Source organism: Sphaerodactylus townsendi, linkage group LG01, assembly GCF_021028975.2.
Source record: "Sphaerodactylus townsendi isolate TG3544 linkage group LG01, MPM_Stown_v2.3, whole genome shotgun sequence".
Classification (NCBI taxonomy): domain Eukaryota; kingdom Metazoa; phylum Chordata; class Lepidosauria; order Squamata; family Sphaerodactylidae; genus Sphaerodactylus; species Sphaerodactylus townsendi.
The window spans coordinates 189,126,339-189,141,222 of NC_059425.1; the positions used below are offsets into that span (position 1 = coordinate 189,126,339).

Sequence of the window (14,884 nt, forward strand, 5' to 3'; positions counted from 1 at the left end):
ACCTACCTACCTACCTACCTACCTACCTACCTACCTACCTACCTACCTACCTACCCACCCTCTTTAAACTATTCCAATAAAATGATTTTGTCAAATACCACCTTAGACTTGTTCATCTGGCCTGAAGTTTACAGTTTTTTGTGGGGTGGGGAAGGTACCAAAAAATAGCAGTACCAAAAATGTATAGCAAATTAGTTATACAGTTATACAGAGGCTAGCACTGGCCAGACTCAGTAAATAACAATGGTTTTACAGGGAGTTTTCAAACTGTAAAACAATTCTTATAGTCTATTTTTAAAGTATCTGCTTATTAATTAAAAAAATCAAAGGAAGCTTAGAAAACATTTTATCCTAGGAAGTTGCAATACTCTGTTAAGTTATGAAAATCGACAGAAATAATTTCCTACGAGTTACTTCACATGTTTAAAAATATCCCACTTTCCCATGGGAAAAAACAATCTATTTCTTATTTGTAAAACTGTTGAGTAATGCACCAATACCTGCAGAACAAAGCACATACTAAATATAAATTAGATACAGCAGAAACACGTTCTTTGATTTGGACAGCAATAGGAAAATATGTTCCAAGTGGACATCCTTTTAACATACTCTGAGCTCCAATGTACTTCTTGCAATATTTCTCAACCGACAGGTAAAAATCTAGATTATTACTTTTGGTTGGCAATAGGGGCGTAATGCCCATTGGGCAAGGTGGGCAGCTGCCCAGGGCACCACCTTGTGGGGGCATCAAAATGCAGAGTTCGTTTTTGGGTATTTTTAGTGGTTTTCCATTTTTGGCCTGCAGGGGGCACGGTTTTTAGACTAGCGGCACCACAATTTCAGTGTATCATCAGGAGACTGTCCTTACGCTACCCCCCAAGTTTGGTGAGGTTTGGTTCAGGGAGTCTAAAGTTATGGACTCCCAAAGGGGGTGCCCCCATCCCCCAGTGTTTCCAATGGGAGCTAATAGGAGATGTGGGCTACAGTTTTGAGGTTCCATAACTTTGGCCCCCCTGAACCAAACTGCACCAAACCTGGGGGGTATCACTAGGGAAGTCTCCTGATGAGACCCTGAAAGTTTTGAGACTGTGCCTTCAGAAATGTGCCCTCCCCCGGCCTGCAACCCCCATTGACAGCAATGCAGAAAACTCAATGCAGAACAAAGATTCTTGGGCAAATTTCTGGGATGTTCCTGCAGGGGCTGCATTTTTGGACGTATCAGCACCAAAATTTCAGGGTATCATCTGGAGACTGTTATGATGGCACACACACCCCCCTGGTTTGGTGCAGTTTGGTTCAGGGGGCCCAAAGTTATGGACCCTCAAAAGGGTAGCCCCCATCTCCTTAGCAAAGAATGGGGGATGGGGCACCCCCTTTGAGGGTTCATAACTTTGGATCCCCTAAACCAGGGGTAGGGAACCTGCAGCTCTCCAGATGTTCAGGAACTACAAATTCCCATCAGCCTCTGTCAGCATGGCCAATTGGCCATGCTGGTAGGGGCTGATGGGAATTGTAGTTCCTGAACATCTGGAGAGCCGCAGGTTCCCTACCCCTGCCCTAAACCAAACTACATCAAACTTGGGGGGTCCCATCAGGACAGTTTCCAGATGATACCCTGAAATTTTGGTGCTGATACATCCACAAATGCACCCCCTGCAGGAACATCCCAGAAATTTGCCCAAGAATCTTTGTTCTGCATTGAGTTTTCTGTATAGTTGTCAATGAGGGTTGCAGGCCGGGGGAGGGGGGCACATTTCTGAAGGCACAGTCTCAAAACTTTCAGGGTCTCATCAGGAGACTGCCCTAATGAGCACCAAACTGAGGTTTGGTGCAGTTTGGTTCAGGGGGGCCAAAGTTATGGACCCTCAAAACTGTACCCCCCATCTCCTATTAGCTCTCATTGGAAACAATGGGGGATGGGGCACCCCTTTTGGGAGTCCATAACTTTAGACTCCTTGAACCAAAACTCACCAACCCTGGGGGGTAGCATAAGGACAGTCTCCTGATGATCTGCTGAAATTGTGGTGCTGATATGTCTAAAAATGCACCCCCTGCAGGCGCCAATGTCCTGGTGCAAAAATAAATTGGTCGTGGTGGAGTGGCCGCCCATGGGGGGGGGGGGGGCATCCAACTCAGGTTTTGCCCAGGGCTACAGTTTGCCTCGTTACGCCCCTGGTTGGCAATGTTGTCCCAACATTTTAAAAGATGGCATTTTCTAGCCTCTGCAGATGTGTAAAGCCTTGTAATACCAACCAGTTCAATGTAGGGACACATTTTTTCTGTGGTATTTAAAAGACGCACTGGGCCCTTACCTCTATCTATTCTCTTCCTCTAATTCAGGTGTTTTCTTCACATTTAGTTCCAGGGAACCCTAGGGTCCTGTGAAAACGTAACATGTTTCCACTATGAGGGATGGGAGGGATGGGAAGGCCAGTAATCCCTGAAAGATTGCTTGCTGATCAGTACTAATTGTTTCCTCTGAAGTGTCGTTGCAGAGGGGTGGCCAGGAAGGTGAGAAGGCATAGTGGCTTGAAACCGGGTTTGATTCCCCACTCTGCCGCCTGAGCTGTGGAGGCTTATCTGGGGAATTCAGGTTAGCCTGTGCACTCCCACACACGCCAGCTGGGTGACCTTGGGCTAGTCACAGCTTCTCAAAGCTCTCTCAGCCCCACCTACCTCACAGGGTGTTTGTTGTGAGGGAGGAAGGGCAAGGAGATTGTAAGCCCCTTTGAGTCTCCTATAGGAGAGAAAGGGGAGGATATAAATCCAAACTCTTCTGCTTCTTTGTGTGACGTGGCAGGCATTGCCAGCACTCTGGAAGCACCGGGTTTCCCCCATCCATCCATCCATCCATCCATCCATCCATCCATCCATCCATCCATCCATCCATCCATCCATCCATCCATCCATCCATCCATCCATCCATCCATCCATCCATCCATCCATCCATCCATCCATCCATCCATCCATCCATCCATCCATCCATCCATCCATCCATCCATCCATCCATCCATCCATCCATCCATCCATCCATCCATCCATCCATCCATCCATCCATCCATCCATCCATCCATCCATCCATCCATCCATCCATCCATCCATCCATCCATCCATCCATCCATCCATCCATCCATCCATCCATCCATCCATCCATCCATCCACACGCTATGAAGAAGTGTTTCCTTTTATTAGTTCCCAATTCTTCCCCCAGCATTTTCACGAATGCCCCTCTGTTCTAGTGAGATAGAAAGAGAGAAAAATTCTCTGTCAACATTTTCTACCCCATGCATAATTTTATAGACTTCAATCATATCCCCCCCCTCAGACGCCTCCTCCAAACTAAAGAGTCTTCAAACGCTGCAGCTCCTCATAAGGAAGGTGCTGCAGTCCCTCAATCATCCTCGCCTTCTCTACCTCTTTTTTTTTCTATCTCTTCAATATCCTTTTGGAGATGTACACCAGAACTCTGAACATTACATCTGCGTCACACTATGTACTTTTATATATGGGCACACAATCTTGCAGTTTTATTCTCAATTCCTTTCCTAATTATCCCCAGCATAGAGTTTCTGCCTTTTTTCACAGCTGCTATACATTGAGTTGACATTCCCATGAACTATCAACTAAGACGCCTAAATCCTCTTCCTGGTCTGTGACTGATAGCACTGACCTCTCGTAGCTGCAAGTGTGAAGTTTGGATTTTTGCCCCTATGTGCATCACTTTGCATTTTTGCCACACTGCATTTCAGCCATTTCTAGCCCACTCACCTAATTTATCAAGGTCCGCTTTGGAGCTCCCGCAATCCTTTTTGTGGTTCTCACCACCCTACATAATTTGGTATCATCTGCAAACTTGGCCACCACGCTACCTTAAATTCCCTACTCTGTGTCATCATTTATGAATAGGTTAAAGAGCACTGGTCCCACACGGGATCCTTGGGGACACCTACTCCCCTTACATCTCTCCATTGTGAGAATTTCCCATTTGATAATTCCACTCTTTTGTGTTTCCTGCTTTCTCAACCAGTTTTAATCCATGAGAGGACTTCCTTATTCCTTTCCACAAGGAGTTTTCAATAGTTCCTGGTGAGGAACTTTGTCAAAAGCCTTGGAAATCTGCAAGTAGACAATGTCCACTGGTTCCCTTTCTTATCCACATGCCTGCTTACATCCTCAAAGAACTCTAGTAAGTTTGTAAGACAGGATTTGTTTCGTGCCATGCTGACTCTTTTCTCGTTAAGGTCTGCTTTTCTACATGTTTTATAATTTTATCTTTTTTTTAATGACAGATTCTTCACTTACCAGGAACAGATGTCAAAACTGATCAGTCTGTAATTTCCCGCTGGTCCCCCTAGATCCTTTCTTAAGATTGGTGTGACATAATATCTTCCAGTCTTCAGGATGGAGCCTGACGCTGATAAGTTGTATATTAAAGTGAGAAGATCAGCACTCTTACGCTTCTTGAGCCCCTTTAAGAACCTCTTGGGTGAATGCACTAAATAGGGATTTGCAAATATCAGGGGCTTTATCAATGGCTGCCAGAACTTCTTCCTTGTCTACCACTATCTTTGTTAGTTCCCTCTGATCTCTACTCCCAAGAAGCTTCTGGTTCAGGTGCAGGAATTTTCCTCTACCTCCTCTTGGGTGACAGATGCAAGAATTATTCATTTTTCTGCAATTTCCCTGTCATCTTTTACACACCCTTTGTTCCTTTTGTCATCTCCACCTGCCCACCGCTTTGCTGGCTTCCTCAAGCTTTAATGCAATTTTGAAGAACTGTTTGTTGCTGGTTTTGATGTTCACAGCCATGTGTTCCTCTATAATCCTTTTTTGCCTCCTTTACAGCTACAACTTCGCTTCTTTTGCCACCATTTGTGTTCTCTGTATTCTTTTATCAGTTAAGTTGGGATCTCCATTTTCTAAAGATACCTTTTTTCCTTAATAATTTCTCCTCAACGCCCCTTGTTAACCATGGTGGCTTTGACTGGGCGCCGTCTTTCCTAACTCAAGTGAACACATTCCAGCTGAACTTTTGTGACTGTGTTTTTAAATAACCTCCAAGCATCTTGGACATTTTTGACTAGCTTGATTTTCCTTTCAGCTTCCTACACTATCCCTCATCTTTTGAGAAATTTCCTTTCTGAAGGCAAATGTAACTAAGGATAGTAGCGTCACTGTTCGCATGCAGATACTGGACCCATAGCACAGGTCGCTGTTCCCTTTATCGGCTCAACAACACTGATTCTCCCCACTCAGGTCCTGTCCCACATAGAATTAGATCTAGATCACATCTCCTGGCTGGTTCTACAACCATCTGCTCTAAGCCACAGTCATTTAGCATATCCAGAATGTTCTCTCCTTACTATGACCTGAACATGCATTTTTCCAGTTTATATAGATAGTTAAAATCGCCCATTACCACGACATTTTGCTTTTGTTGGCCTCTCTAATTTCTTTTTTTTCCATCTCAGAACTCTCTTGTGCTTTGGTCATGTGACTTATAATATATTCTCACGTTAAACTATGTCACCCCTGGTATTGATATCCACAGTGCTTCTGTAGGGAATCAGTCTCCCTGCATTGTCTATTTTATGTGACACTATGCTCTCGATGTAGAGGGCCACTCCAACTTGGCACACGCCTCTGTCCTATCCTTTTCCTGTAGAGCCTGTAACTCCTGGGATAACAGCATCCCACTGTTCTCCTCATTCCACCATGTCTCCCCAGTGATGCCCACTATATTCACGTCCTCCTTCAAACTCCTGGCCCAGCCCCCTAATAGCCTTAATGCTTTACTATTAGCATAGAGACAATAAAGCATTCTGTCTCTGTCCCTAACCTGATTTATGTGTTTTGCCCTTCTAGCCTTTTGTAGACACTCTTCCGTCACTTCTCTATCATTGCCGTGTTCTTTTCACTAAAGTGTGGTTGATTTAAAAAACCTCCTTCTCTGTCCGTATCCCCATGGGATCTCCTCTGTGTATTCCGAACTGGGTCACCTCAGCTCCTGTCGCTTCCCCAGGGATCAGTTTAAAAGCTGTTCCCAGCCACCTTAATGTTGAGCGCCAGCAGCCTGGTTCCTCTTGGTTAAGATGAAGCCCGGCCCCTTTGTACACAGGCCTGCCTTATCCCGTGCTGTTCCCCTGTGTTCCTGACAAATCTGGAAACCCTCTGCCTTGCACCAAATCTCATCCACCATTGAGACCCTGTATCTCCGCTGCCCAGTCGCCTCATGGAACAGGTAGCATTTCAGAGACGCTACCTTGGGGTCCTGATTTTAACCTTTTTCCTAGCAGCCCAAATTTAGCTTCCAGGAACCTCCTGCCATATTTCCTCTAAATAATGTCATTGTACCAATGTGGACTACAACTGCTGACTCCACCCTAAAGCACTGTCTAACAGCCTATCTAGACGTAGCGTGACATCCGCAACCTCGCATCTGTGGCAGGCAAGTCACCATGCGGTCATCACGCTTCTGTCACAAACCCAACTTCTCTATATTCCTGATGATCGACCTTACTACAAGGAGCTTCTCCCCTACCTCCTCAGGTATCCTCAGCGCAGAGGTGTGATATCTGACCAATTAACTAAGGAAGGGTCCCATCTAAGGACATCTTCCCCCACCCCAGACTGGCAACCCTCTCTACCCAGACTCTCACTATTCTCCATGACATCTGAAGAGATGTCACCTGGGAGTGGGACCTCGCTGCTGTCCCTGAAAGCCTTGTTTGTTGCCCTCTGCCTCTCAGCTTCTCCAGGTTCGCCACCTTTGGTTTCAAGAGAACGGACACGCTCCTTGTATGCCAGGAGCTCATTGCAGCGTAGGGCACACCCACTTCTCTGGCCTAGTGGTGATAGTCATACATGTGACACTCAGTGTAAAACACTGGGAAGCTCCCCATCCTCAAGCTGGCTTCCTGCCTTCATATCTGCTTTGTTTATATATTTAGATATTGGTTAAACTTTTAGTCAGTGCCTTTGAGCCATCTGTACCCTTACTATCCTCAAAAAAAAATGTCCTTATTAATTAATTAATTCTATTTTATTTTAAAAGAGGCCTCAGTGCTGCTGCCAGCTAGGCGCTACGCTGGTTCTGTGACTGAACTAAAGACTGAATGACTCACCTCAGAGCCCCACCTTTTAGCAGCCCAGACAAAGAGTAACCTCTGTTAACCCCTGTTAAGCCCCCCCCACCTCCAGCAGTCTCAGCCTTCCTTAGCAACTCCATAAGGAGAAAAAGAGAAACCCTGCAAACCCCTGTTAAAAAATACACTGTTTTTAAAAGATGTGGCTTTTGAGAAAAGCCTCCAAAATGAACAACAACAGTAGGTCATCCTTGCTCTTCCTGGCCAGTTGTCTTGTCCACTGCTGCTCCTTTCTGCTGGTTCCAGAGACTGAACTAAAGACTGAATGACTCCCCTCAGGAGCCCCACCTTTAGCAGCCCAGCACAACGAGTAACCTCTGTTAGCCCCTGTTAAGCCCCACCCTCCAGCAGTCCCCAGCTCTAGCAACCTTACAAGGAGAAAAAAAGAGAAACCCCAAACCCCCTCTGTTAAAATAATTGTTTAAAAAGATGTGCTTGGAGAAAGCCCCTCCAAAATGAACACCAGCAGGTCACTCTGCTCTTCCTGGCCAGTTGCCTTGTCCACTGCTGCTCCTTTCTGCTGGTTCCAGAGACTGAACTAAAGACTGAACTAAAGACCATCCATCCATCCATCCATCCATCCATCCATCCATCCATCCATCCATCCATCCATCCATCCATCCATCCATCCATCCATCATCCATCATCCATCCATCCATCCATCCATCCATCCATCCATCCATCCATCCATCCATCCATCCATCCATCCATCCATCCATCCATCCATCCATCCATCCATCCATCCATCCATCCATCCATCCATCCATCCATCCATCCATCCATCCATCCATCCATCCATCCATCCATCCATCCATCCATCCATCCATCCATCCATCCATCCATCCCAGTTGACTTATGGTGACCCTGCAGGGTTTTCAAGGCAAGTGACATTTGGAGGTGGTTTGCCATCGCCTATCTTCGCCTCACAACCCTGATATTCCTTGGAGGCCTCCCATCCAAATACTAGTCAGGGTCAGGGCTGAGAGTGTGTGACCGAACCCAGGTCACCCAGCAAGGTTCCGTGGCGTGAATGGGGATCTGAATTGGGGTTTGACAGGCCCTCGTCTGACATCTTAACCACTAACGCCTAAAAACCTGCTCTGGAATTCTTTACAAGGAGCAGGAGCTCATATGCAAAGATTCTTCACGGAGAAGGAAAATATTCCCTCAGGGTAGAAATTCTGAGAGTCACGGCTCTAATTTAGCTTGGTAGTTTCATAGTTCACTGATAATGTTAGCTGAGGAAGGCGGGTCATTCCAACAGGGTTTATCGTAAAAGCACCAGAAGATCCATCAGGGTATGGCACTCCAGGATGTCATGGATTACATTTCATTGTCCTTCAGCATAGCCAATTGGCCATGCTGGCAGGGGCTGATGGGAACTGTAGTCCATGAGCATCTGGAGTGCCAAAGGTTCGCCACCACGGCACTAAATGCAAGTCCAGGGGCATCTTTGAAACGAACACGATTTTCGGGTTATAAGTTTTTGAGGGTCTAAGCTCCCTTCACCAGATACAAGAAGACTGATGCAATAACTTTCTTTCTGGCAAGCACAGATACGTTGAGAAAGATGTGTCTCTCTCGATGACAATAATACCACAAGTTTTATTCTACAACACTTGAAACAACTATCCTATTGGGATGCTATGATATATTTCCCCAAAACTGAATACTATATAACACAGCTGTGGCGTAACCTATGGCACGGGTGCCAGAGGTGGCACTCAGAGCCCTTTCTGTGGGCACGATGCACAGAGTCCGTCAAGGCGTGGAGGGCGGAAATCACCCTTCCCACACACACATATCTAGGGTTGGCCTACGATCACATCGGGAGCAAGCTCTGGGTTGCTGGCAATGGGCTTTGTTTGAGCAGACCCTCTCCTAGGTCGGATTCACCCATTTGAAGCATTGCACTGCTGTTCTCACCAAGCTTTAATACTCGAAAGTAACACGCCAAACTAAAACCCTCAGTATTCGCCAAATTCGTCGGTTGGCACTTCTATGAGCAAATAAGTGGGTTTTGGGTTGCAATTTGGGCACTCGGTCTCGTGAAGGTTCACCATCCCTGCTATAACAAGTACATAAAAGGTCACTGAAAGGTGATGCCCAGTGCCCAAAAGCCAGCAATGTAATAGTTAGAAAAAATATTCTCCTTAAAATAATCGTTGGGGAGAGGGGGTGTTCAGATTTATATGTCTTTCTCTCCTGTTAGGAGACTCAAGGTGGCTTGCAAACTCCTTTCCCTTCCTCTCCCCGCAACAGACACCGTGTGAGGTAGGTGGGGCTGAGAGAGTTCTGAGAGAACTGTGACTAGCCCAAGGTCCCCCAGCAGGAATGTAGGAGGGCAGAAACGCATCTGGTTCACCAAATAAGAGTTCGCACTTATGTGGAAAAGTAGGGAATAACCCCGGTTCTCCACATTAGAGTCCACGGCTCTTAACCACTGCACTACGCTAGAGTCACGGCTCTAATTTAGAGTCACGGCTCTAATTTAGCTTGGTAGTTTCATAGTTCACTGATAATGTGTTGGTGCTGTTTCTCCACATTGTATCAGTTCACATTAGAGTCCACGGTTTTTTAACCACGTTTTACAGTGTTCCCAAGATTTTGAGGATGGTTGTAATAAATACATGCACGCATACCAGCCACGCGACCTAAACTGAACTAAAAACACTGCTATCTTTTCGAAAATAGAGTCCTTGCAAAGATCATGTCCTTTCTCAGAAAGGAAAAAATAAAGCTACCAACTGCAAAGCCATCGCAGTTGAGGAAATTAGACAGTGCCAGCGATTACTCTTGAGTAAACCCACACAGCATTTGGGGCAGCCAGGCACTATGACCTGGAAACATAAGCACACGGTTTACTGAAAAGCTTGCGAGAATAATCTGACCACACGGCAGTCATTAGCAAAATGAGCACAGGCCCCGGTGCCAAGCACAGTTGCTCGTGTGCAAATGGTTAGAATTGCAAATACGCACACGATAAAAGACACCAACAGGCAACCTCTGCTTTGGACGGATTGCATACAAATTTAATTAGTTTCGCTTCCAGAGATTATAGCGTCTCTCCAGGTCACTCATTGAGGCGGACGGTGCTACAGGCAACCGCAGGCCTCCCCATTGACCCGGACGACAAAGCTTAGCTGCGCCAGCCATCGAATAATCTTACTCCGATGATAAAAGGAGGGACTCAGCGAGAAACAGTATTGGGTGCGACGCTGTAACGTGACAGATAACTTTGCCTTTCATCTGGCTAATATCTTAAAACCAGCCGGCATTCAAAGAGCAGTGCCTTTCAGCGGACTTTCGATCTTCTGTTGGCCTCAGCCGGTCAGAAAATAATAATCAGCTCCTTGCTAAGAGCAAGGAACACTAGCACTGAGGGACGGGAGAGTTCCTCGACAAAGAATCGCCCTCCTGCCATCTCCACCTATGACTGTGTTTTGACGTCACGAGCAGCAACGGCGATTTAGTTCACTAACCAAATTTTTAAAAGGCAATAAAGAAAGAGGGTCTCCTCTAACAACAGCCATGGGTTCCTTACGTCGGTCAGTTGCTTCGAGCGGCCCAGGGGGGTTGCGTTGAAGAGCTGCCTGTTCCCCGCCTTCAGAGCTGCGTCTCTTCTGGCTTGTTCCAGGAGGACTCTTGCCCGTTCTTTGAGTTCTTCTTGTCTCGATAACATTCGTTGCTTAAACAACCAACAAACAAAAATGGCCGTTATTAACGATGAACAACCCCAGAGAAATAGTCTACACAAAGAAAAAAAAAATGTAAATCTCGTGAAAGACCAGAAGCCAAGTTGAATTAATTAAGGTGACCAGATGGTCACCTTCAAGAACCGGACGGGCGGAGCGCTCTCGCGTCAAGACGCCACAAGCACACATACACGCTATCAATACCCTATGCCAGCCACACACACTCTGTATCACACATCGAGTGCACGCCGCGACACGCGACGGTCAATAATAATACCCTGCGCCACACACACTAAGCACACATAGGGACGCGATTAAAGCTTCTGGCGCTGTCGCCTACCCTGTGACAGGGCGGAAATGGCAGCCCCAGAAGGCAGTGTGCCCGCGTCGCCAGTTGGAGGCCGCCGCGACTGCCTTGCTTCCAGAAGGCAGTGCGCGCAGCCTTCAAAACCTGGGACATTGGGGAAAACCTATGGACGCTGACGTTCTTTCATGGAATGTCTCCGCCAAAAGCGGGACAGATGGTCAGCTTAAATTAATTATCTGGTTAAAACGCAATGCATGAATTTTATGTTTTTAACAGTTAAGCTTAGCTTAACTTTTTAAATTAATTTTTCTTGAATTTTAGTTATTAATATTAATTTGTATTAAACTCCTCTCTTTCTTATTCCTTATCTTCCCTATCTCTCTTCTTTATTTAGGCTTTTGTGAGATGTTATGATTTTATGTAAATTCTCTCACTCTTATCCCTTTCTTCCCCTTTCCTTAGCTTCCTTTTCCCAAACAAGAGAGGCTTAAGACCTTTGGACCAATATAGAAAATATTGTGTGCATGGCATTCTAAGTTGTTTGCTAGAACTCTGTATAACACTTAAATCTCCAATAAAAAAATATTTTTTTAAAAAACCCAGAGACTAGTCTAGAAAACAGTGCAGGTGACCTCTACTATCAGATAAATATATACTGATGGCGGGAATGGCATGCATCGTATCTTCTACAGTGGGCACACCTGACCTTTTTGAGCCTGTGAACACCTTTGGAATTCTGGCACGGCATGATGGGAGCAGTCACAAAATGGCTGATGCAGGAAGTGTAGCCAGATGCAAAATGGATGCCACAACTTACCTTCAGTCACACGGAACTACGGAGGCAGCTGCTGCCGAAGCAACGTTTTTACAAATCTGCACTGCCAATCAAATCTCCAATGGTAACAGCTTGCTCGCCACACCCGCTTTCTAAAAGAACGGGCGGGGACTGGGAAAGGTGACAGCCCTGCTCTACATTACCGAATGACATCATGAAGAGTTTGAAGAAGAAGAAGAAGAAGAAGAAGAAGAAGAAGAAGAAGAAGAAGAAGAAGAAGAAGAAGAAGAAGAAGAAGAAGAAGAAGAAGAGTTTGGATTTATATCCCCCCTTTCTCTCCTGCAGGAGACTCAAAGGGGCTTACCATCTCCTTGCCCTTCCCCGCTCACAACAACACCCTGTGGAGGTGGGTGGGGCTGAGAGAGTCCGGAGAAGCTGTGACTAGCCCAAGGTCACCCAGCTGGCGCAGTGGAGTGCACAGACTAATCTGAATCCCCAGATAAGCCTCCCTACAGCTCAGGCTGCAGAGCGCTAAATCAAACTGAAACAGTGCATCCTTCCCCGCATTCCTTCATCAAAGGGTCGGCATGGACTCCATAAGCCAGGATCGTCTCAATCATCCTTTGACAATGTTTCTTTACAAAATTATCGTAAAGGATGTAGCGAGGTCACACATGCAGAATAAATAACGCGACATTCAACCCATCTTCACAATTGTTTGAAAGGGATTTTAAGACAGACAGTAAAATCCAGCTTCAAAGTGGATTGAAAGTGAACTGAAAGTAAATTATTCTGCATGTGCGGAAGGAGCCTGAAACAGAATGACAGCACCTTAACAGGAAGATGTATGCATCTGCGCAAGATGTTCCTTCCACATTCCTATGTATTCTACAGAAAATGGGAATATGTGCGGGGGGGGGGCAAGATCGGGTGAGATAAATCAGCTTGCTAAACAGGAAGGAACTGTAGCGACTGAGGACTTGGTTCACACTTGCCTCTAGTAAGACAGGAGTCAAATCACCACCCCCACCGCCCCCAGTATCTCCCGCACTACCCTAGTAAGCATCTGAGTCCAAGAACCAAGTAAGTAGACTCAGGTATGGGATTCCTTCCCACCTGACTGGAGCAGTACACAGCTCAGGTAACATTTCAGAATCTAGTTTTACATATTTTGGGTTTTTTGATTGTACTCACTGGTGCTGAGTACTGGGACATTTGTTTTGGCGAGGAGGGGGTGGACCTTCCCAGTCCTGAGGGGAAACCGATGGACATTGGTGCAACCTTGTATATGAGTACTGGCCTTGACCCAGAGGTGGGATCCAGCAGGTTCTCACCAGTTCCTGAGAGTGGGTTACTCATTATTTGTGTGTGCCGAGAGGGGGTTACTAATTGGGTCTGCTTTTCCGTTAGAAATTAGGTCCAAAAATCATAAAGTCCTGTTGTTTCCTATGTGGCTGGTTAGCGAAGGTAGAAAACGGGATAATTCTCCCTGTTGGGCTGTTTTAAAAACATGTTCTAGAAATATGGTAAAGTTCCTTGTTTAAGGAAAGTCTCCTTCTTTTGATTTCTAGAAACAAAATGAAGTATTTGAAAGTATTGGCATCTGACAGGCAGTCAATTAGAGGAGAAGTAGTTGTTTCTAAGCTGGCAGTAGACGACAGGGACTTGCTAGAAATTGTTAAATTAGTGACAGAAAGATACTCAGCTGGAAACAGGGAACTGTTTTTTTACAGTAAGAGTTTTTTTACAGTAACAGAGAAATTATTAAGGCCCCGCTTCCTCGAATGCCCGTCACTCGCCGTGCTCCAGCCCCATTGGCTTACTACTACTGTTTGAATCCCACCACCATGGGAACCTGTTACAGTTTTTGATCCCACCACTGCCCCGCCGAATCTCCCTTTTTAACTAAAAAGGCAATTCCTTACTTGAACTGGGGTGTTTACTTTCCTATAATCAGTACAACTGTACTGGCTGGACTCAAGTTCCACTGAGAAAGCTTGTCGGAGCGTTGTGGGCTCAATCAACTTCAACACTCACTGATCCAGGATAAAAACGAAGACTGTGAAGTTCTTGAAAGGGACTTCTGGAGCATCTTTTACAGCAGCACCCTATAGCCCTTTCCTCACAGCTTTCCCATGGACTATACACACATGTGTGGCTGTTATATTGTGATAGTAAACACTGTTTTCCATGTGTCCTGCAGTCAAAAGTGTGCAAAAATTCTACATGCTTAGGAATATACACATGCAGACACACACAGACAGTAATTGTGAAAAAGCAGAGCTCCTGAGACAAGCTCAACATGTTCATAATGTGTATGTAAAGGAAATTTATACACCTTCAAGTGAATGTGGATTAAAAAAGGGGGGCAAAGCAGTGCTGTCTTTCCTATACAAGTCAGATAGTAGGGTTGCTAAGCCACCAGTGAGAGTCAGTGACCCCCCCTGCCCTCAGATCCTGTTGCCTGCCACAATGGAATGCTGCCCCCCCAACCCGAGATGCTGTTCCCTGCCCTTCCGCTGGTTCTCCCCCATATATTTATAAGGCACCTTCAAAGCGTTGCTCCAGTGGTCGGCAATTATGCTTTAAAGTTTCTTTCCAAGGTTGTTGTGATCATTTTCTGGGGACAAGTAACTTAAGTGACAGTGAAGAACCCCGCGAGATCGCTTTGAAAGCGGTTTTGTGAACTTCCAACGCCTGGCAGATTATGTGGATCAGGTTAGCGTCATGTCCACCGCCATGTAATAACATCTTAAAACATGCCCCATGGCCTGAGGATCATGCCCGTGGCCTGTGTCATTATTCTAGAAAGATCGACGAACTGTTTTCCTTAACAAACCATCGTTATTTTTTTTGGTTTAAAAAAAAAACCTGTTATGGCACAATGACATAAAGTGTGAATGATGAGCTGTATGACCCCAACTTAGGCGTCTGTGCGGTCATACGCTTACTGAGTTGTTTT

At 45.8% G+C, this 14,884-nt stretch overlaps 1 protein-coding gene across 6 annotated transcripts in view; it reads right to left on the reverse strand.

Moving 5' to 3' along the window:
• The window catches only part of EHBP1 (EH domain binding protein 1), a 453,701-nt gene that overhangs the window by 181,233 nt on the left and 257,584 nt on the right, over positions 1 to 14,884 (reverse strand). For all 6 annotated transcript variants that reach the window (XM_048501846.1, XM_048501837.1, XM_048501820.1 and 3 more), the window contains one exon: positions 10,690 to 10,833. In XM_048501846.1, coding sequence (XP_048357803.1) covers positions 10,690 to 10,833 — 144 coding nt within the window. The remainder of the gene's footprint in view (positions 1 to 10,689; positions 10,834 to 14,884) is intronic.